The following is a 23,156-nucleotide window of genomic DNA, read 5'->3' as shown; positions in this document are numbered from 1 at the left end:
CCACCCCCCCCCCCCAAACATTTTGGGGGATAGGAGAGAGTAAAATTTTACTGTCAAGAACAGCATTACTTGGTACTAACTCATTTAAAATTTCTCTGGACTAACTCATGTAGACAGTTTAGGAGTCTAGAAATTTTAATCCATTTGCAAATTCACCTACAATAGTCCTACTGCCCAGGAGTTCACATTTTGTAGACATCTAAATTATACAAAATATAAGGACAAACCTCTATTCTCAAAACATATCTCAGCTTCTCCCATCAATGGGTATTCTGCTTACAGAATTCTTCTTCCTTTCCATTAGTTAATACAGTTGCACAGGCCGGTAGAAGAACCTTTGCTTTCCAGCAAAAATGAAGAATGCAGACAATAGAGAGACTTTGATGATTGAACTTACATTTCTCTTCCATATACTAGTCTTAAGTTAGCTTTGTAACTAGATCACTATGAACAAGCAGATTGGAAGAAATAGATTTTAGCTGCGAACAAACGTAGCAGCTCGGTCTTAGATGACAAAAATCTAATTGGAACCCACATATATACATATATATGATTTGAGGGATGAGAGACGAAATTGAGTGGAAGGACCAAAAAGTGATCAAAGTTGGTAAATTTAACATCAATGAGTTTTGCAGAGCACAAGTTCTAGTGAGAAATCAGATCTTCTCTCTCTAACTAGCTTCTTTCTCTAAGAAGCGAATTTTTCAAAATCTCCCAATTGCTTATGTCTGCTTCTTTGTTATTCCCTTTATCTATATCCTTAGATAATAATTAGAATCAGAGTAACTCAGCCATGAAAGTATTTACTCTTCAATGACTCTTCGATAACACCAAACTGTCAATGGAACTGTCTGGTAACCTTATTTTTTTGGTGTAAACAGAACTGCATAGAGGAAATAGAGGAGTTTGTAGAATTTCTAGGAGCTTTGTAAAGCTGGAGTCTACTTTCTTTATAACAATTTTTGATGGTGGCTAGCATTCTCAATGCTGAAGATAACAGTACTATCAAAACTAAGTTGAAGTTGCTGCAGATGTGACTAAGAAGCAACAATGTACAAATGGCTCCATAGAAGCACCCTAGAGAGATATTTTGGAAAGATGATAATGCCCAACTTCATTTCTGACAGAATGTACTTGAATATATACACATTACCAGTTCCTTATACAATTGTCAATTAGCTGTCACTAATCTAATCCACTAACTACTTAACTAACTGTGTAACAAACTAACGCTAGCAGTCCAGCACTAACTAGTTATGCTGACTCAGCATGTATATACAGATAAGTAAATCTCAATACCTCCCCTCAAGTTGGAGGTGTGCTCTTCACATCTAACTTGCCAAGTACAACTGAATGTCTGAGGCCTGTTAAGGCCTTAGTAAAAACATTTGCTAGTTGATCAGTTGTGGCCACATGATGCAAAGGCACAAGACCCTCATGAAGCTTATTGCGCACAAAATGATAGTCCACTTCTATGTGCTTAGTCCTCTCATGGAACACAAGGTTCCTGGCAATGTGAATGGCAGACTGGCTGTCACAATATACTACATATGGTTTAGGAGATGACACAGTCAGTTCTTCAAAAACTCTGCTCAACTAAACCAACTCATGTACAAGCTTACTGAAGGACCTGTAATCTGCCTTGGCTGAAGATGAGTAGACAATTTCTTGTCTTGGATTTCCCGCTGACAGGGCTATTGCCAACCAAGACAATGTAACCTGAAATAGATCTTCTGGAATTTGGACAAGCTGCCACTCAGAATCACAGCCTGACAGTGCAATCTAGACTAATTGAAAGGAGGATCCCTCAGCAAATGAAAAGCTGCTTGTAAGTAAGGTTCTCTGGGATCCTGCATAAACTGGCTCAAATGTTGTCCACCATAAGATATATTTAACCTGGTATTTGTGAGGAAATTAAGCTTCCCCACCAATTTCCTAAAGTTAGCAGGATCTGAAATAGGTGACCTCCTTAGCCTTTGTTTCAGTTTGGGATCAAGAGGAGAAGAGATACAGGGACAGTCAATACAATCATATTCTTTCAGAAGATCTAAAGCAAACTCTCTGGGAAATGATGGTCCCATCAGCTGTATACAACACTTCTAATCCCAAAAAGTAGCAAAGTCTGCCGAAATTCTAAGTTTTGTACAGATTATTTAAGAATTCTTTTGAAGCTATGATCTCCTAACATTATTTACATAAACAGCCACAAAAGCAATGATGAATGTCTTGGACTTCTTGTGAAATAGAGAGTATTTATTGACTGCGTGAACATATCCTCTGGAGTATAAGTCTTCCGTGAGTTTCTCATACCATTGTCTACTAGCCTTCTTTAAACCATATAAGGATTTGTTTAACCTGCATACCATGCCTGTAGTGTCAAGAACAAGGCCATAGGTGCTTCCATATACACTTGTACATGTAAGTCCCCATGAAAAAGAACATTGTTTACATCAAGTTGGGAGATTTCCCAACCCTTTTTTACAACAATGGCAATCAAAGACCTGGCATCTGTCATCTTTACAACCATGGAAAAAAGTTTGTGTAGTCTATCCCTGCTTGTTGAGTGTATCCCTTTACTACTAAATTAGCCTTAGACCTCTCATGGTGCCATCTGCTTTGTGTTTCACTCTGTAGATCCACCTGCAACCTATGGCTTTCTTGCCTGTTGGTAGGAGAACTAAGTCCCAAGTGTGATTTGCATACAAGGCTTTAAACTCCTGAGTCATGGCTGTTTGTCAAGCAGGATTAGGAGCTGCTACCTTATAAGAAGAAGGTTCACTAGGGTGGTGCACATTTTGTAACAAAACTTGACTATCAGATGTTAAGCCATTAGGGTTGAGGTTCTGATTTTGTGAAAACAGAGCACTTAAGGAGAGGGATATGGTGTGCTGGTTGGTAGTTTTGGTAGGCCAATGATAGCTAAGCAGGGGTTCTATGATTTCAACTAGACTTTCTTGGGACATGCATTTCATTAATGAGGTTTGGAATGTGGTCCTGGGTGTCCCAGTGGAATGTACCGCATTTTCATATGAATGTACAGTGTTGTTATGTGAAGAATTAGTGTTTGTGATACTTAGACTTTCTTGGTCACTTGAATGAGGTGCAAGCACAAACATATCATCGTTATTAATAGGATGGGAAGGAGGATTTGAATGATGAACAAGAATTGAACTCAAGGACTTAGAAATCAAATTAAATAAAGCTTCTGCGAGCAAATGCAAATGGAAAAACATTCTCATGAAACATCACATCTCTCGAAATATTTGTCCTTTTAGTATCTAGGCTCAGTGTCTTGTATCATTTTGTTCAAATGGGTAACCAACGAAAATGTGAAGTGTTGTCGTAGGTTCGAATCAGTTTCTGTGGACTTTTGGTATTGTTGGGTAGCGAAGGCATCCAAAACTTTTCAAAGAGGAATAAAGAGGTTTTCTCCCATAGATGACTTGAAAGGGACATTTATCCTTCAGATTGGTAGTAGGAAGTCTATTTATGTATGAGTGGCTATCAAAATGCACTCTCCCCAATAAGGCTAAATGTGATTGGAACATTAGGGCCTTGTGTTATGAATCTTTAGGGAAGTATTGATTCACATGGTGATATATAAATTCAGCTTGTTAAAAGGAGACTGAAACCTTAGAGTTCATTAAAAGACAGAGCTTTGATCTCTTTAGCTCTCAAAGGGAGACTGAAACCTTAGAGTTCAATGGAAGAGAACTCTAGTCTCTTGCTTTTTGCTGAAATATGATTTTCTGATTTATTCATCGAAAGTCTTTTTAAGTCGGAGTCTTATTACATCAATATGAAGCATAATTCTTATGAAAGTAGGAGACCTAAATCCTTTTCCAAACTAATAACTAAAACTTAACCTAATCCTTATGAAATTTTGAAACATAAACTTCATTCTAGAATAATAAATAAAGTTACTTAAATTATAAATAAATAACAAATAAATCTACTTAAAAATATAATTAAATACTTAAATTAATTGACTTCCTCGCATCCACAACACCTTGGCTGTCTCAAGCAAGTATTTATTTACTTTCAATCACACCATTTTGTTGTCGGGTGTAAGGACAAGACTTTTGATGGACAATGCATTTTGACAAAAAGAAAGAAGTAGCTTCATTGTCTACAAATTCAAGACCATTGTCTGATCTGATATTTTTCAAGGTGGTGCTAAACTGATTTTTAATCATGTAAAGGGAAGTCTTGATCACTTGTAGAGCATTGCTCTTACAACTTAACAATTGTGTCCATGTCGATCTGCTATGGTCATCCACCATGGTGATGGAATCTTTGTAGTTCTCATCAGTAGGCACATGGTAAATTTTACACTATTTTAGTGCAAACCATCTCCAACCCACTGCACTAAATTGTACACTAAAAAGAATATTTTTTTATATTCTTCTCTCATTATTATTATATTGTTATACTTTTATTATATATATTTTCAAAAGTTTTATATAGTATGAATAATAATAAAATAATCAAAAAGAGATACAAAAATTTGGTGTAACACTATTTACACACTAAAATAGCGTAAGAATTAGTGTTGGGTTGGAGCACCAAAACACCGAATTTTACACCAAAATATGCTGACTCAACATGTATATACAGATAAGTAAATCTCAATAATACCAATTCTGAAAAAATCACACCAAACTGTCAATAGTAGTATCTCTTTGCAGTGATGTAGCTACCTTTGATATTCAAGGTTTTCCTATTTCTGCAACTAATATCTTGTTGTCCAAGCATTACTAAACCCAATTGAACAAATGTCCTAGCCATGCTTAGGATTCACTCTGATGTTGTCCTGGATCCATCTAGTCCATATGGGCTCTTTCCTTGTTCAACTCAACTCTATCGTCAAAATTTCCTTTGAAGATGGATAGTCTTTGTAAGGTATTGATGCTATTTCTATAGGAAAGCTAGATGAGTGAGTGTAGCGTGCATAGTGTGATCTGTAGAATAATATATATTTTGGAGTCAGGTATTATATACTCCTTTCGTCCTGATTTATGTGAAGATATTTGATTAGGCACACAGTTCAAGAGAAAAGGGAAGATTTTTGAAATTTGTAGTCTAAAACTAGTCATCAAAATTTCTACGCTATAAACCTTCTCATTAGGGGTAATATTGTAAGTTTAAAGTAAAATTAATATTAAATATAGAAAAATGTCATTATTTTTGGGATTGACTAAAATAGGAATGAGTGTCACATATATTGAGACATCCAGAGTAATGAGCACTAGTGATTAAAAATTCTCAATGTAGGAGTGATTTCCATGTCTTTATCCAATGGATGTATCTTTCAAAGATCGGTTGAAAATTGGGATTAGGATGAAGTGGAGCACCTTCTTTTGAAAGTTTATAGTGCTGACATCATGTAGTTATAAAATCGCATGGAAGGACATGCCATAAGATCTCAAGTCTCATTTGTTTGTACTTAATGGAGGTTTGAATATGAATGGTTCACACCTTAGGCCATCAAGTGCATTTGTTTTAGTAAGATTTAAGCATTTAATTAGGTTTTTTTTGGATCGACTTTCTTTAAGTAACTTATAAGTTAAAAGCTAAAAGCTAAAAGCCATAAGTTGGTCATACCCAAGTTTTTACTTTTTAGCTTATTTTTGTACTTTTTTGGCCTAAAAGTTGGTGCTTAAAAATTGTCTTTCCCAAACACATCCAAATATAAAAGAGCTCAAAAGCCAAAGCCTATTTAAAATAAGTCAATCCAAACACCACCCTCTAGGTCTTTATCAACCACAATCGCCATCACCATTGTCAACCACCATTATCTCGTCAACCATCTCTGTCATCACAACCACCACTAACAACAACCACCGTCATTGCCTACCACTACTGTAAGCCATTACCTCACAAACCTATCACTTCCATCATTATAATTATATCCATTGCCGCCACCTTCGTGACCATCGCCACCTATACCACCACTACGTCCAATCCCTACTACCAACTAACTTTGCCATCTTAGCTAGTACGGTAGTACCGCATCCAAATACCACTATCACATCATTAGCCACCACATTCTTTGATCACCAATGTAGTCGCTGTCGCCACCACCTCCACCACCACTTTCAAATACTACCACCACTGTGATCAATCCCTAATGTCAACCAGCTCCACCATCACAACTAGCACCGCTTCCAACTGCCACCACATTGCCAATCACCACATTTTTAGGCTTTACCATCAACACCACCAACCAATTTCACCATCATAACCATTGCCTAATTGATTAAGGAGAGAAAATAGTTGAATGAAGATGAGAATGAAAATTGGAGATGATAGAGTGAGGTAGGAAGGAAAAGAAGTAAAAGAGGTATGAAACATTTCATTTTGTGCCTTGCATCCAAGGGTGTGGCTGAGTGGTCAATGAGGTGGAGGAGAACTGTGAGTTTAGCCTTGTGATTTTATCCCATTTGTCTAAGCTTGGTGGACAGAGTTACCCAATGCGTGGGTGTTAGCAGTTAAACCGGTGGATTAAGTCGAGGCATTCACAAGTTTCTCTTGACATCATTGTCACTAGGAAAAAAAAACTTTTTATGCCTTAAACCCAAGTGTAAGAAGAAGTTTTTTTATTTTGAGACGGTGCATTTTGCATCATTTTCTGCTATGTTCTTTCCCTCATCTTTAGAAAGATTGTTTTCATTTTCTTATAAATAAACTAATTTTATCAGAATTTTCATTTTGGCATAGGAATCTTTTCCTCAAATTCACCTAAAATTGGATGCTTTGAGTAGTTAGTAAATGTCTATATCCTAGGCATCTGAGAATGTTTGAACTTTGAACATTGACTGAACTTGTCAGTGTATGTTAAACCTGTTCTTTCATTAATCTTCATTAACTGTTTCCCTCAGCATCTCTCTTTCTTTACATGGAATCAAGAAAGTTTTGTTTGGTCATCATTAAAGATAGAGCTAATTCGTACCTCAAATGTATGAAAGTGAGGAGTTTACTTTTTAAAAGACTTGTATTAGCCAGAAGAATATGAAGGAACAGTTAATTAACCAGAAAGAGAAAAGGTGGGCTATAATTCTACCTTTTTTATTGAGGTCTTGAAAAGGGGTGACATAAATTTTTAAAGAGCTGAATGGAAGATAGAACTAATATTGAGGGAGGTATTCCGAAATTAAATCACGGTGGATTGAACCAAAGAATGGCCATTCTATTTGTGTAGTGTAGGTGTGCCAATTATGTTATCTAATTTGTTGTTCCTGGTAGTCCATGTTCACATGTACTGGCTGAAATGTTTGTCTTGTCAGCATCTTGATAGATCTTATGCCAGATTACTAACAATAATTTTCTGGGATTTTGTGCTGGCTTTAGGTATATCCTTAAAATTACTATCAGCCGTGGTTATGCTGGTAGCATAGTTGAATATCAAGACTTCGTGGTAACATTCTCTTTCTTCATTTCATATATTGTCAATCTTAAATAGTCGACATACCTCATGATGTCCTAATTACATATGTTTCTTTCTTTCCATTTCTTGAATTTTTGGAGTTACTAAATCAATCTTGTGTTCTTGGTGGTTTTATCAAAAAAAAAAATGTATATAGATACTGGGTATGTTGTTGTTCTTGGTATCTTTATCGAACATACCACCCTTTTAATAGCCTACGCTCACCGCTCATTTAGTGTAGCACAGAATTTGATCATCTATTCTAGTAGCCTTTACCTCTTTCCTTTGAATATTAAGGGCATTCAGAATTCATCCTCATCACAAAGAAAAAAGAGCTAAGGCATTTTGGTGGAACCACCAAAAAGAAAAAAAAATCGGGAGAAGAAGCAGGGTTGGATATCAGATAATTGTTTCTGCATCTCAATTTCTTTTTCTAGTTAGTTTCCAATTTAAATCTGTTTCATGAAGATCTCGAGTATAACTATATTGAGTATTTGGTAAGATATTTATCTGACTTCTTTGAATCAGGTGCGCAACTATAGCCCGCCTCCATCAATCAACAATAGTATTAAGGTAATATTCCTATTTAATGTTTTCTACATTACATGTAGCATTGTCACAGAGACATTAAAAGGAAAGTAATTTAAACAGCTTGCTGGGTTGGGTGTAAATGACTCAAAAGTTTGACTAATGGTCGTGGTACTTGTAACAAAAAGGCTGACATGGTGATTATATTGAGACATTTAGATCTGAGGAGAATTGCACTGCTAAGGGTGAGGAAAGTAATTTAAACAGCTTGCTGGGTTGGGTGTAAATGACTCAAAAGTTTGACTAATGGGCATGGTACTTGTAACAAGAAGGCTGACATGGTGATTATATTGACATTTAGATCTGAGGAGAATTGCACTGCTATGGGTGCTTATCATTTTCTATTGTTTAAACTTGCAGATGGAAGTTGGTATTGAAGATTGCCTCCATATTGAGTTTGAGTACAACAAAAGCAAGTGAGTAAAATGTTAAAAATATATGTTTGGATTTTTACTCTAACCACCGTCTCAATTATTACAATGTTGCAATCTTTACTGAAGTGAACTAACTCCTGGTTTTAGTTTTGCTTTAGCACGAGCGGAACAGCGTTGATTTAGTTAGTGTGTGTGTTTGTGTGCGCTTTGATCCTGAAAAAAAAGCATGTTCTGTATATGTTGGTTGTCTTTTTTTTTGGGCATGGAAGCATCTATTGATTGTAAATGCCTTTTCTAATGTGCATTATAATTCATAACAGGTATCACCTGAAAGATGTTATCATAGGAAAAATATATTTTCTCCTTGTAAGAATTAAGATAAAGAACATGGATCTTGAGATTAGACGCCGAGAATCGACAGGTTCTGGGGCTAATACCCATGTTGAAACAGAGACGCTGGCCAAGTTTGAGTTGATGGATGGTGCTCCAGTCAGAGGTATACTCCGTCATCTTTTAGTAGTTGAGCAGTCATCTTCTTCGTTGACTTGTGGTTATATCTTGTTGATATTTGTGCTTGATTGGCAGGTGAATCAATACCCATTAGACTCTTCCTTAGTCCATATGAGCTGACACCAACATACCGCAATATCAACAACAAATTTAGTGTGAAATACTATTTGAATCTTGTTCTTGTTGACGAAGAGGACCGTCGGTACTTCAAACAGCAAGAGATCACGATGTTTCGCCTGGAAGAAACTTCCTGAATGAATGAAGAGATATTGGCACTTGCTATTCTGCATCTATGTTTGTATTCTGTGATATTCTGTATGAGAGTGAGATGGCCGGTCCCCAAAGGTGCTAGAATGTCTTTTTAATTGGTAGATTGCGACATCTGGGAGAAGATACTTGCAATTTGTATAGAGTAGGCAGTTGTGTACATGAATATTGGAGTGGAAATCTCTAGTTGACGTTTTGAAATACATGGGGAAGGGACAAGTGATCAAGTTAAGCAGCAATAAGGAACCTACTTTAGCTCGTACTCTTTCATGAATTTGATATTTTGATCTTGATTGCTTCTAATTTTTTTGTTGTCTTGCTTTTTTTCCCGACAATTGCATGTTTAACTTCTCCGGTGAATTATGAGAACAACCATTGACCATCTTAATTTTGTCAGCGTTTCATATTCATCCCCAAATTTCTTCTCTTTTTGGTCCCCTCTTTAGCTTTCTCTGCCCAATATTATCTTCTCTTATTGTCGGAGGTAGGAGCATAATTTTGTTTTTTCATAATAATATTACGGGTGCTTGAAGTTGATGTGAGATTGAAAATATTACGACATTTCTCTGCAAATTAGGTCAACATGTTGTTACTTCTCTCTTTGCACAATTGAACTGATTGAGCCATTTAACAAAGCTATTGTTCATATTGTCATATTTACAAAGCATATATCTGCTATCTTCATTTGTGCTTGGATTTTGTGTTGGAGGATTAAGCTAAATGGCATTTAGTAAATGCTATTAAGATGTAAGGAGCTTTCTACACACTGGACAATTTATTGCAGGAAGATATTTTAAACCAATATCTTTTATAATAGAAGTATGAAGAAATAATGTCTAAGGCCTAGCCAGAGTGTAAGAAGAAATAATGTATAAGATTATCCTTTTATGACTTCCACATCATGTGGAGGGGGCATGCATTCAACTTAATTGATGGGTCGATTTTGTGCACTGATATGTACCTTAATCTCTCATATTTTGATTGAATTTCTTTCTGAATGATTGTTGTGAATTTACTTCTCTTTTGCGTTTTAATTTAGCTTTTGCAATGAGCAAGAATTATACGACTATTTTATATATGGAAAAGGGCTAAAAAAATTCTTAAATTATTGGAAATGGTATAAAAATGTCATCCATCCACCTGTTGACTCTTAAATACCCTTGATATCCACCTATAGACTACCTCTACCTATTGACTCCCAAATACTCTTCCATCCACCTTTGGGTCTAATATTGTCCACTTTTATAGCGGATTCATTTGAATAATTTTTTAAAAAAATCTAGCGACCATCTATTGACTGCAATTTAATTACTTAAATTAATTTACAAACTCATCCATTATATCTGATCCAAATGACTACAATTGACTCAAGTTAACTATACCCCACCTAAATTAACTACATCCGCCCCAAATTACATTTACCCCACCGGTTAAAACAAATACACCTTCATTCTCAACATTTCACTTTCTCTTTCAACCTTACTTCCCAAATATATTCACTTACAATCTCAAAAATACTACCTAAATAAACTTATGTACAAAATCATGAGTGTTTTGACTATTTTTTATGGTGATACATGAGTGTATTTAGATATTGTTTTTTTGAGATTGTAGGCAAATATATTGGGAAGAAGGTTGAAAGATAAAGTGAAATGTTAGGAATGAAGGATGTATTTGTTTTAACCGGTGGGTAAATATAATTTGGGACGTGCGTAATTAATTAATTTGGCCCAGGTGTGATTAATTTTGATCGTGTATAATCAATAATGAGTGAGTTTGTAAATTAATTTAAGTAATTAAATTGTATTCAATAGTTGGTCGCCACATATTTTAAAAATATTTAAATGATTATATGTTATAAAAATGGTCAATATTGGGCCTAAAGATGGATGACAGGGTATTTGGGAGCCAACTGACGTATGACAGACATATTTGAGAGCCAGTAGATGGATGAAAGATAATTTTATACTATTTTCAATAATTTAAGGATATTTTAGGCCCTTTTCCGTTTTATGTATACTAATTACATGAGTAATATTATTGTAAACAAGAAAGTACTAGCTTAGATTCTGCTGTGAATTTCAATTCCTCTGACTACGATGTTCACATCTTTGTGCTATAAATCCAAATGCTCTAAAAGCAAACTAATGACATGTAGATGCAGGTATAGGAGGAACATAATGTTATTATTTAATTTTTTAATTATGAATTTTAACCATACATGTTGAAACACGATGTTTCTTTTTTAGTAGTAACGTAAAGTAAAGTTATAATAAGAACATATTAGTGTTATTATTTTATTTTATTTTATTCACTGTGAAATGCTTATCTTTTCCCCATTTATTTAGATCTCGAGAAGCAGCCAACTTCAAATACCAATAGATTTCAAATGATAAAATATCTATTTCATCAAGCACGAGCCATTACTGTCTAGTTGTTTATAAAAAAGAACACGACAAATTTTAAGAAGTAACTAGTTATGTATCAATTGCATTTTACCTTGGTGAAACTATGTGGAAATTATTTTTCCAATTTTATTTTTCTTTTTCCTAAGATTTTTTTTAAAAATAAGCACTTTGACCAATTAAATATAAAAAAATGAAAGAAAAAAATATTTTTCTTGTATACCAAACACACACGTTCATGATGATTACTCGAAAACTGATAATTAATTTTGCCATTGAAAATGGTGTTGTAATAGCCTTTAAAGTTTTGTGAACACTTATACATTTTGTAAGATCTTCAATATATATATATTTTGTTACTTTGAATGGTAATAAACATGTTTATGTGGGATATAACACGCGAATACAATCAAGTGATATCTAAGCAAAAAAAAAATAAAAAAATCAACTGATATAACTGATGAAGCCATATTGAAAACAGATGATTTCATATACACAAAATCACAGTCCCTAAGAAGCCATAATGAAATCAGAAACCGTACAATTCTCATATAGTCAGGGCAGGACCTTGACAAACTCATATTGTAACGATCGATTTCCGTCATTATAGAAAAACCAACAGAGAAAAAGGTCGAAAAACTTGTTGGTAGTAACTTGAAATTTTCCAACCTAGTTCAGATTTGGACGAAAACAAAGTAAATGAGGTCTAGGGAACTATGGTAACAAATGGGAAATCTAATTATGAATTGGATCATAGAGTAGATAGCTAAGACGTTAAGGAACTCGTACGACTTTAAATCATCGAATTCGGGCGAGTATAACTTCCAAAACTGATCTTAGTGTAAACGGGTATTTTCTGAGTGTCATATATTGAAGGTTTATTGTGAAATAGGGGCTTGGAACTCCAAATTTGACGTTTTGTCTCCGCGCAAGCCGCTAGGGCGGGATTAGTGTCGCTGTGGCGGGACGGGGTCCACCGTAGCGGGCCAATTGCGACTTAAGTTACAAATAAAACCCAAAAGGTTATTATTCTACAACCTTCGATCTTAAGAGCTAAGGAACGACCCAAGGATATTTCTTGAAGGTTTTCACCTCTTCTAGCACCAAATGGAAGGGTTTTACTCCCCGAATATTCATAGAACTTAGTTTCTTGGGTAATTATCAATGGTGGATGGTTTTGATATGGGATTTAAGGTGGAAGAGACCCTAAATTGAGTATGGGGATCAAGGGTTTGACTTAGGGTTGATATTGTTGATTATAATTCGAGTAACTAAGTCTTGTTTATTGCTCTTCACATTATTATGATTGTTTGTCGATTAAGAACAAGAGAAAAGAATCTGGAACGGGAAGAATCAAGTTTCTTAGGGATTCAAGTTTTGTTCGAGGTAGGTCATAGTTGTGATTTTATGTTTGTGTGATGCATGTTAGTAATTGCTTCATTGAATTGCATTACATATGCGAATGTTGCATTATTGATCACCCCTAATGTAATTGAGTATGAACGAATAACTATATGTCATGAATCACCTTTTGATTGTATGATTATGAAAATGTACATTGTGTTTGTGATTGTGATTATGGTATGTTGATTGGATCTAGTCTCACGTTCTGACACACTAATTGGATCGGATGTCATGTACCGACATACATATTGGAATGAGTTTCACAACCCGACACACTAACTTGGAACGGGTGTCACGATCCGACACATTAATAATTTAGGTATAAGTTCCATGAAAGGAGAAATGACTTGGCATATATGTATATCTTTGAGATTGTGAAATGGTACGTTGCTTGTAAATGATAATTGATATTGTATATGTTTGGTGTATGCATGTTTATGATGTTGTAATGACTTGTGTATGTTTCACTTATTGGAACAGTTATGTGATCCTACGAGTACACTGTTGTTGTGTATTGATACTGCACTTGCTCTTTCTTTGTTGAGTACAACAGACCTCATATGGGTTATCAGTGATCAATCGAATTCAAGGGTGAGCCAGTTCTTCCAAGCTTCCATGAGTTCTCTTTTTGCTCATTCCATCTTATTCAAACTCAGATTAGCACTTAAGATATTCTCATGTTTGGTTGGGTTGCTCCCATTTTCTTAGACTTGTTGGACTTTAGAGTTTTGTTACATTGAATTTCAGTTTCTATGAAATAATTCCACAATCGTTTGTTAGACTTTTGGAGTGCAGGGAACTCTACTTTAAATTTACATTTAAACTTGCTTTTATATCTTTAAATGCTTACCTTTTGGATTAAATAGTTAGGATTAATGGTTCTCCCACCAGAGGGTTAGTGTGGGTGCCATTCACGACGGTCTGGGTCGTTAAAAAGTTGGTATCAAAATTCTAGGTTCGTTGATCTTGATGTACCAAAACGACTCTAGAAGAGCCTTGCGGAATGGTGTACAAAGACATCTTTACTTTTCTTCAAGAGGTTATAGGACTTCAAGAAATTTATCTATTTTCTCTTGTATTCTTTTGAGCTATAACTTGGTTTCAGTTGGTATCTTGTGATCCTAATTGGTATCTTATCTCCTTCACTCTTCTGTCCGCATATGGTAAAACACCCACTTCAATGGTGTCATACCTGTAGCTCTGTCAATGATCCCGCTAAGGAGTCCACAGTAAGAGGTCGTTGTCAAGGCAGGGGTAGGAGAGATCAAGGGGTAGAGGCGGAGGAAGGGTAGTACCCACCAGGGGTGGAGCTCTAATTGAGGATGCTCCCAAAATTGAGAATCCTCATGTGCATCATAAAGAGATAGAAGAGAACGTAGGGGTTGAGAATGATGAGGATGTTGGACAAGAGGAAGAGGTGCAGGTTGAGACTACATGTATTCCTCCCTTAGATCCAGTGTTAACAAAAAAATATGTCTTTCCTGAAAGGGTTGGTTGGTCTTGGAGTTCTTCTCGGCATTCAAGCAACTCAAACTCCCTCCAACCCCTAGTGCTATTACTGTCCCCAAGGTGGACCTTTTTTGGTCCCCGTAATGATTGGTAATGAGCATGAGACATAGGCTAAGTTCTTGAAATTGAAACCACCTATGTTCCATGGTTTTGAGAGTGATGGCACCTATGAGTTCATCCTAGATTGTTATGAGAGGCTTCATAAGTTGGGAAATGTCCATCATCACGGAGTAGAGTTTGTGACTTTTCAACTTCATGGCGAGGCTAAGTAGTGGTATAGATCTTATGTGGAATGCAAATCTTCTGTTTTACCCCCACTGACTTGGACCCAGTTTCATGCTCTGTTCTTGGAAAATTATGAGCCCTGAACCTTGAGAGATTGTAAGAAGGATGAGTTCATGTCGTTGGAGCAAGGTGGTATGTTTGTGGCTGCATATGAGGCAAAGTTACATGCTTTTTCTAGATATGCTACGCAATTGGTGAATACTGATGAAGAAAGGATCTGTTTATTTGTTAAGGGACTGACTTATAAGTTATAGGCATTGTTTGTGCACATGACTTCTACATGAAAAAGTTTTAATGAGGTAATAGATTTTGTGAAGAAAGTGGAGGGGGAGAGTCGAGACGATTAGGCTACGACATTGGTTAAGAAATTTAAGAACACAGTTAAATTTCCGGGTTCTTACTCCTGAGGTTCAGGCAGGCTGGCACTTGTAGCCCGACCAATTTAGTCCTCTATGCCCATTTCTACAGGTAATCACTCAGAAACTCCACCTTAAAATGTAAATCAGGATAGCCATGGAGTCGCACCTTCGGTGGGAACCAATCCATCTTTTGATCACACTTATTATAATTGTGGAGAACCTGGCATATGAGGAGAGATTTTCCCCACCCGTGCATGTTGGACCCACACAATAACAGTCTAGAGCAGTGGTACCCGCGAGGAATGGTAATAATGGTCGAGGACGTCCAAAGGTGGGCGAGAAGGAAATTAGTGAGGCCGTGGAAGTCAAAAAAATGGTAATGCAGGCAGAGGTGTAGCGCATCCAGGCAGGAAAGTCACTCATCAAAATGACATGGCTCAGTGTTACGCCTTTCAGGGCAAGAGTGAGGCAGAACCTTCTGACGTGGCAATCACTTGTACTATTCTTATTTATGACCATTCGATAATATGTTATTTGATCCGGGTTTTACTTATTCTTATGTGTTAGTGCGGTTTGCCTAAGAATTTGATATGATTTGTGATATACTTGATGCCCCCATCCATGTTTCTACCTACTTGGAGAGTCTGTCATAGTCACCAATGTCTATCGTGCTTGTCCTATCTTGTTTATGGGGTTTCAGACTTGGGACGATTTAGTTATTTTGGATATGACTGACTTCGATATCATCTTAGGCATGACATGGTTGTCCCCTTATTATGTTGTGCTTATTATACTATGCTTAATTGTAATACTAAGTTTGTGACTCTAGATATACACGGTAGGGTAAACTTAGAGTGGGAAGATGTAACAACCCTAAAAATGGATATGCTTATTAATGTTTAATGTGTCTAAAATGCCTACGATTAGACGGGGTTCACACGGATTGATGCGCGTAGAACCAGACCTCTGAACCCTTGCAACAGCCAAGCCAACTAACTTGGGGAGTTAGTTGACCTAGGAAAGGTTGGGTCCAGCCATGTAGGGCTCCCGAATATGAAGATTTATCGGATGAGTCTTTTCCGGACTTAAAAGGGGAAATCTTAAGTTTGGAGGGTCTAGGAGTAAAATGGTCTTTTTCCAGGCTAAGGGTAGTATCGTAATTACCCTAAATATGAAATTAATTATTTAATTAATATGGTGGAAGGGCATTTTGGATAGAAAGGGCCAAAATTGCTCATTGAGCAAAATGTTGCTCCACCCCGGTTCGAACCTAGGTGGGAGCAACGATTTAACTTGATTATTTATATTGGAGAACTAATTTAATTAATTATTATTTAAATGCTGATTAAAAAAAAAGGAAATTTAGATTATTATTATTAATTCATTAATGGGGCAGTTTGGGTCGGGTCGACCCGGAGGGACCCATTTTCGCATCACGGGTTCGATACTCGACGGAAGCGACGCCTAAGTGAATTAAATTGGGGTTCAAAATCTGATTTTTGTAAGGGCATAATGGTCCTTTCACGTGTAATTAAATTAAATCAGATTCTACAATTTAACAAAACCTTATTTTTGACTAAGTCTAAAACTAAACTCCTAATACTAAGGAGCCTCTCAGTTCTCACGTCTATCTTCTCACTTTCATGATCAAACCTTTTTTTTTCACGGTCTATCTGCTAACAAAGTACAAGAACAGAAAAAACAACCAAAAGTTCTTCACACTTGAAGAACTTACATAAAAAAAACAAGCTAACCAAAAACGTGAAGCAAAAAATAAGGTTTCCGTCGAGTTGTGTTAAAGTTGCGGGATTTGGACATGAGTTTGGAGAGGGTTTTGGGCAGCAAGTTTGAGTGTTGAACAACACCAAAGTCAGGTATGGATTTTTCTCTTGGACTCCTTTCTCCAAAAGAGTTTCCTTTTCGCGAATTCAACGAATTTTGAAACTAGGGTTGTTTCCGTTCTTGTCGAACTCCTTGTCCCTAGTATCCTTCTGATTTCAATCTGAAATAGGTTAGAGATAATGTTGTTTGTATGCTTGCTGGTATTTTAAGTATGAAGTGTGATTTTCGTGATAATGTGTTCATGATTATGTGTTTGAAATTGTAAGCATGTTAATTTATGCCAACCGAAAGTATGTGAAAAGTGATGTTTGTGCAAATGTTTGTGTAAATCATGATGTGCAAAAGTGGTGTAATGTTGCTGGATTTAATGGTAATTCTTGGCTGAATATAACCATGAAAAAAATATACTAAAATATGCACCAAATAATTCATGAAACGTCCTAATGTACAGATAACAAGGAGCTGAAAATAGTGAACAAATTTCCAGCATTTGGTAGGTTGGGTTCGGCCAATCAAAGTGGTATAACATGCAATGAAAAATGAATGTAAAATAAGTGAAATCTCTAAGGATTGAACCCAAGACATCATTACATGAAAGCTACAAACAAATCAACAAAAGATTAAGACAAAAATGGATTGGAGGTGACTAAATATCCAGCTTGCTGGAAATTGTAGTCTCGACCAACTTTTAAGAAAAAGGAACTTCGTTTACACTTTTCAAAAAAACTGTGAGGTCATTGGGGATTGAACACATGACCTCATCAAATGAAAATTTCGTGAAAAAAATGCAAGGAAAAATAGATGTGGTGAGTGGGGATTGAACCCACAACGCTCTTGAATGGATGAGAGAGTTAGGAGAAAAATAAAGGAGAAAATAAATGTGAAGAGTGGGGATTGAACCCATAACCTCTTGGATAGGTGAGAAATTTCAGAGATAAATTAAAAGAAAAATAATGAGCTTGTGGGAGATTGAACCCACAACCTCCTTGACTTAAACGAAAAAAGAGATGAGAAAAAGAAAGAAACTATTATGGGGTTGATGGGGATCGAACTAGGGTCCCCCAAATCTGAAAAATGCAATTATCAAGTTTAAAATAAGATTAAGTGTTGTCCAAGGGATTCGAAATCGGGTTCCCTTGCCCAATTTCGTATTTACTCATAAGTCATACGTAAGTAAATATTTAATGAATGCTGCCTCTAAAGATCAAAATCAATATGTTGGCGTATCTACAAGATGCATAAGTCTTATACCACATAATCTTGGGTAAACATGAATCACTTAGACAAACTATGAATGAAGCCTCATGGCTTGTATGTGTGGACTCATAAGTCTAATATAATTTTAAAAGTAAGTGAGTCTAAGATGTATGTGATAAAATGATGTAACCCTTGAAGGGTTAAGTAAAAGTGTGAAACACACTAAATGGCCAAGTTCATTGGCATGTGATGAAATGAACATTCACATGAAGGGGTGAGTAAGTATGAAAAGTAAATGTGTTAAAGTTAATGAATTAGGTGACAATATGATAAGAGACTAATGTGAAAGATGAGAGCAATCTCAAATGATCCTAAGTAAATGTTACCAAAACGTACTCACCTATGAGAATGTAAAGCTAATGAAGAGACCAATCTCTATGAACACTCTAATGAAAGTATTGAAGTTAATGCATATTTAATACTAATGATTAGATGAGAGATCATATAATGAGCTATGATGTTCTCATGCTAGAAGCCAACTTCCATGATCTATGAGTTGAATGTAATGAATCTTTATACTAAGCACCGATAGGCTAGCTATGAGCGGTGATGCCTTCCCTCGGGAAGGGCAGAGGTTCACATAACTCTCAAGAGATGAGACTGTCCGGCATGTCGGGTATGGTTCTCCTTATATTTCCTAGTCTTTGAACCTATACTGCCAATATAGGGATCTAGCAGGGTTCAATTCCCTATATACGCTAGCATGTTTTGGTTCACTTTGGCCGGTGATTTCACCTTTTTTTGGTGTGGGGATTACATACTGGATTTTATTATGCTCACATAATCTATGTCGATTAGGGTTAAAGTTCCAAATAAAAGATTGAGGCCAGCCTCAACGAATGCACATAATGAAATGAACGATACCAAAGGTGTTAGGATAGGATAATCAAGAGGTAAGATAGACTTAAGTAATAACACTAGGTTATTCTTGGTCATTGCACTACAAACCCGATGAGAGTCTTAAACTACATCCTAGGTATGACTGGTGGCTGCACTAGTATATAAAAGAATGAAAATGAAGTACGTATGAATGAATGAAGCAGACTCTGTGTTTGTTAAAGAAGACTCCCTAATTAATGTCCCATATGTTGAGCCCTCATTTTGGGATGTCCTAATGTGAAGTCCATGATTCCAAGGTCTCATCGCATATGAATGAATGATATGAAATATGTTATGTGTTATACGCAATATGTGCTACATGTAATATGTTATGTGCTGTGTGCAATATGATATGTATGATGATGCATGTTACTCTCATAGCATGACTTTCCTAATCCGATTTTGGCAAGTCCACTGACTTGACTTTCCATAAATCATATCGTTAGGACAGAGCTCTTCTTAATCATGCATGTCATTGGTGGGTGCTTGCATATACCCATACTTAGTATAAGTGTGTACTAATCCCATACAACTATCTACTTTTAGGTGCAGGTGCAGCTGGACGTTAGAGCTTACAAGTCGACACAGAAGTTATCCAGACGTGGAGCTTTCATCCAGATTTGGTAGGTCCTCATGCTTTCGAGGATGCTAACTTGTTTATTATAGCGTAGACGTAGGCATGAGCTAGTGGAGTTTGTTCCACTAGCGTTTCTTTCTTAATTATTTTCAAACATTGTATTGGTTCTATTCTGACAACTTTATATTTTATGCAGATATGACTATTTCATTCAGTTGAGTATCTTCGTATTAGATGGTTGTTGTGAACAATTATGAACTGATGTAGATAAATCTTATATATGTATAACGTATCCTACTACGAAGTGTATGTATACTTTAAGTAACTAAAAGTTTCAAAATTTCCGCTAAAATTAACCTAGATGATGTAACGATGATATATGTAGGCTTGTCTGTGACCTCTGAGAGGTCAACGACACTGGTCTCATCTAGGGTCTAGATTTTGGTCGTGACAGAAGAGGTGTACAAGCTAAGCCATCTATGATCATATCCTCCATTCGGGCTAGGAAATTGGCGGGGCAAGGTTGTTTGGCTTATTTGGCTAATATTCGGGATGATCAGCTTGAGTTTCCCTCTATTGAGTCTATCCATGTGGTGTTAGAATTTAGAGAATTGTTCCCTACTGATGGTATGCCTCTATATAGAAAATACAGATTTCTGCATTGACTTGGAACCTAGTACCCACCCCATTTATATTCCTCCTTATCATATAGCTCCAGCAGAACTAAGAGAGCTTAAGACACAAATCCAAGAGCTTTATGATAAAGGATTCATTCATCCTAGTGCTTCCCCATGGGGTTCTCTTATCTTGTTTGTTAAGAAAAAAGATGGCAGTATGATAATTTGCATAGACTATCGTCAATTGAATAAGGTCTCCATTAGAAATAAGTATCCATTACGCCGGATAGATGATTTTTTGACCAGTAAGGTGCATCCATTTTCTCTAAGATTTATTTAAGGTCTAGTTACCATCACTTAAAGATTAGGCGTGATGATATACCAAAAATGACATTTAGGACTTGCTACGAGCATTATGAGTTCCTAGTTATGTTGTTTCGACTAACAAATGTGTCTGGAACTTTCATGAGTTTGGTGAACAGGGTGTTTAAACCCTTTCTTGATTCATTCGTGATAGTGTTTAGTGATGAAATTTTGGTTTATTTGAGAAGTATAGAGGAGAATTCCGACCATCTTCATATTATCAGGTGTCTTAGGAAAAAAAAATTGCATGTGAAATTTTCTAAGTGGAATTTTAGTTGATTTGGGTTGCCTTTTGGGGCATGTAGTTTTGAAGGAAGGGATAATGATAGATCCCCAAAATATTGAAGCAGTTAAAAATTGGGTCCAAGCTAGCTTTGTGACCGAAGTTAGGAGTTTTGTGGGGTTTGCTAGCTACTATTATCGGTTTATGAAAAAATTGCTTTTATCGCCAGACAGTTGATAAGATTGACCAAAAAAGAGGCACCTTTTGAATGGACCCAAAAAATATAAGGAGATACTTCAAAAGCTCAACACTCTTTTGACCACAACACCTATCCTTGCACTATCGGTGGAAGGTAAAGATTATTTTGTTTGTTGTGATGCTTCACATACGAGTTTGGGTGCTTTATTAATGCATGGTAAGAATGTCATCACTTATGCATTGCGACAACTGAAAGTTCATGAATGAAACTACCCAGCACACGATTAAAAGTTGGCAGCGGTAGTGTTTGATCTTAAGATATGACCTCATTATCTTTATTGTGTTATGTGTGAAGTATTTACTGACCATCATAGCCTACAACATGTATTCGCTAAAAGGAATTAAACCGGATACAATGAAGGTAGATAAAGTTACGCAAGGATTATGATGTGACCATCCAGTATCATCCGAGTAAGGTTAACGTGGTGGCAGACACATTAAGTGGGAATGCGGTGAATATGGATAGTCTAGCATGCTTGGGTGTGAGAAAATGAATTATGGCTAAATAAAATCAGTATTTGGAGTCTAAGTTCATGTGCTGGGCATCCAAAAAAAAGGTGGGGTGTTAGCTAGCATTAAGGTTAGAGCCATCTTAATTGAGAATATCAAGGCCAAACGGTTTGAGAATGAAAATTTGAATGAGCTTAGGAAGAAGACTATGATTGGTAAGACATATGTTTTGGTTCTTGATGCGGTTTGTGTTCCTAGAGTGGGAAACTTGATTCGAAATTCATTGACATAATCCCATGGTTCGAGGTATTCCATTAGTCTGTGTGTGACCAAGATGTATCAAGATTTGAAGCGACTTTATTGGTGGCATGACATGAAGAAAGATATAGCAGAGTTTGTGGCTAAGTGTCAAAATTACTAACAAGTAAAATATGAGCATCAAAGGCCTACATGTTTGCTTTAGAGAGTGCAAATTCTGGAATGGGAGTGGGAAAGAATATCTATGGATTTCATGGTTGGTATCCCCAAGACCTAGGGGAAGTTTGATTATATTGGGTAGTGGTTTACAAATGGAATAAGTCGTCCCACTTCATTCAGCCAGAGTAGACTATAATGCGCATCAATTGGCTAAGGTGTATGTAAAATAAATATTAAGGCTGCACGGAGTGACCCTTTTTATCATTTCGGACCGTGGTACATAGATCACATCCAAGTTTTAGGGAAAATTACATAAGGAGTTGGGTACGCAGCTCTCTTTTAGCACAACCTTCCATCTGCAGACAGACGAATAATCAGAAAGGACTATTCATGTGTTAGAGGACACGTTGAGGGCATGTGTGATTGAATTAAGAGGACATTGGGATAAGTTCTTACCAATGTGTGAGTTCTCTTATAATACTAGTTACTACTCCAACATTGATATGGTACTATTGAGGCACTATATGGGAGAGAAACCGTAAGAGAGGAGTATTCAAGTGTTAGAGGACTTGACTTGGTGAAGGATGCTCAAGTTAAGGTCGAGAGCATCCAAGCTAAACTCCTAGAAGACCAAAGTCGGTAGAAAAATTATGCGGATCATAAGGTAAGGGACATGGTGTTTCAGACTGGTGAGAACGTTCTTCTTAAAGTATCACCCATGAAAGAGTGATGAGATTCAACAAGAAGGGCAAGCTTAGTCCCCAATACATTGGACCATTTCAAATTCTTATCCGTGAAGGCAGTGGCTTATAGGTTTGATTTACCTCTTAACTTATCAGGTTTTCATCCGGTTTTCATGTATCCATGTTAAAGAGATAACATGGTGACGGGGATTACATCATAAAATGGGACTCAGTTGTGTTAGAAAAAGACCTTCTGAATAAGAAAGGACCGATTACTATTATTGATCGTGATGCCTCAAAGCTGAAGACCAAGGAGATTAAATATGTGAAAGTTCAATAGAAGCATCGTCCGGTTGAGGAAGCCGCTTGGTAAACCGAGAAGGACATGCGAGACAAGTATCCCCAATAGTTCAAAGATTTAGGAATAATTCCACTTAGTTTGTCATAGGGGATGAGTGATGGG

The 23,156-nt window shown here is 36.4% G+C and overlaps 1 protein-coding gene across 2 annotated transcripts in view; it reads left to right on the top strand.

The window, feature by feature from the left end:
* The window catches only part of LOC107018012 (vacuolar protein sorting-associated protein 26A), a 16,326-nt gene extending 6,773 nt beyond the window's left edge, over window positions 1–9,553 (top strand). For both annotated transcript variants that reach the window (XM_015218347.2, XM_015218346.2), the window contains exons 8-12: window positions 7,351–7,417; window positions 7,955–7,999; window positions 8,375–8,430; window positions 8,709–8,884; window positions 8,974–9,553. In XM_015218347.2, coding sequence (XP_015073833.1) covers window positions 7,351–7,417; window positions 7,955–7,999; window positions 8,375–8,430; window positions 8,709–8,884; window positions 8,974–9,152 — 523 coding nt within the window. In that variant the 3' untranslated portion in view covers window positions 9,153–9,553. The remainder of the gene's footprint in view (window positions 1–7,350; window positions 7,418–7,954; window positions 8,000–8,374; window positions 8,431–8,708; window positions 8,885–8,973) is intronic.
* Window positions 9,554–23,156: the final 13,603 nt, after the last annotated feature.

Source organism: Solanum pennellii, chromosome 4 (genome assembly GCF_001406875.1).
Source record: "Solanum pennellii chromosome 4, SPENNV200".
In the NCBI taxonomy this organism is placed as follows: domain Eukaryota; kingdom Viridiplantae; phylum Streptophyta; class Magnoliopsida; order Solanales; family Solanaceae; genus Solanum; species Solanum pennellii.
Note: the sequence above shows the minus strand (reverse complement) of the source record. Positions and strands in the feature narration are given on the sequence as shown.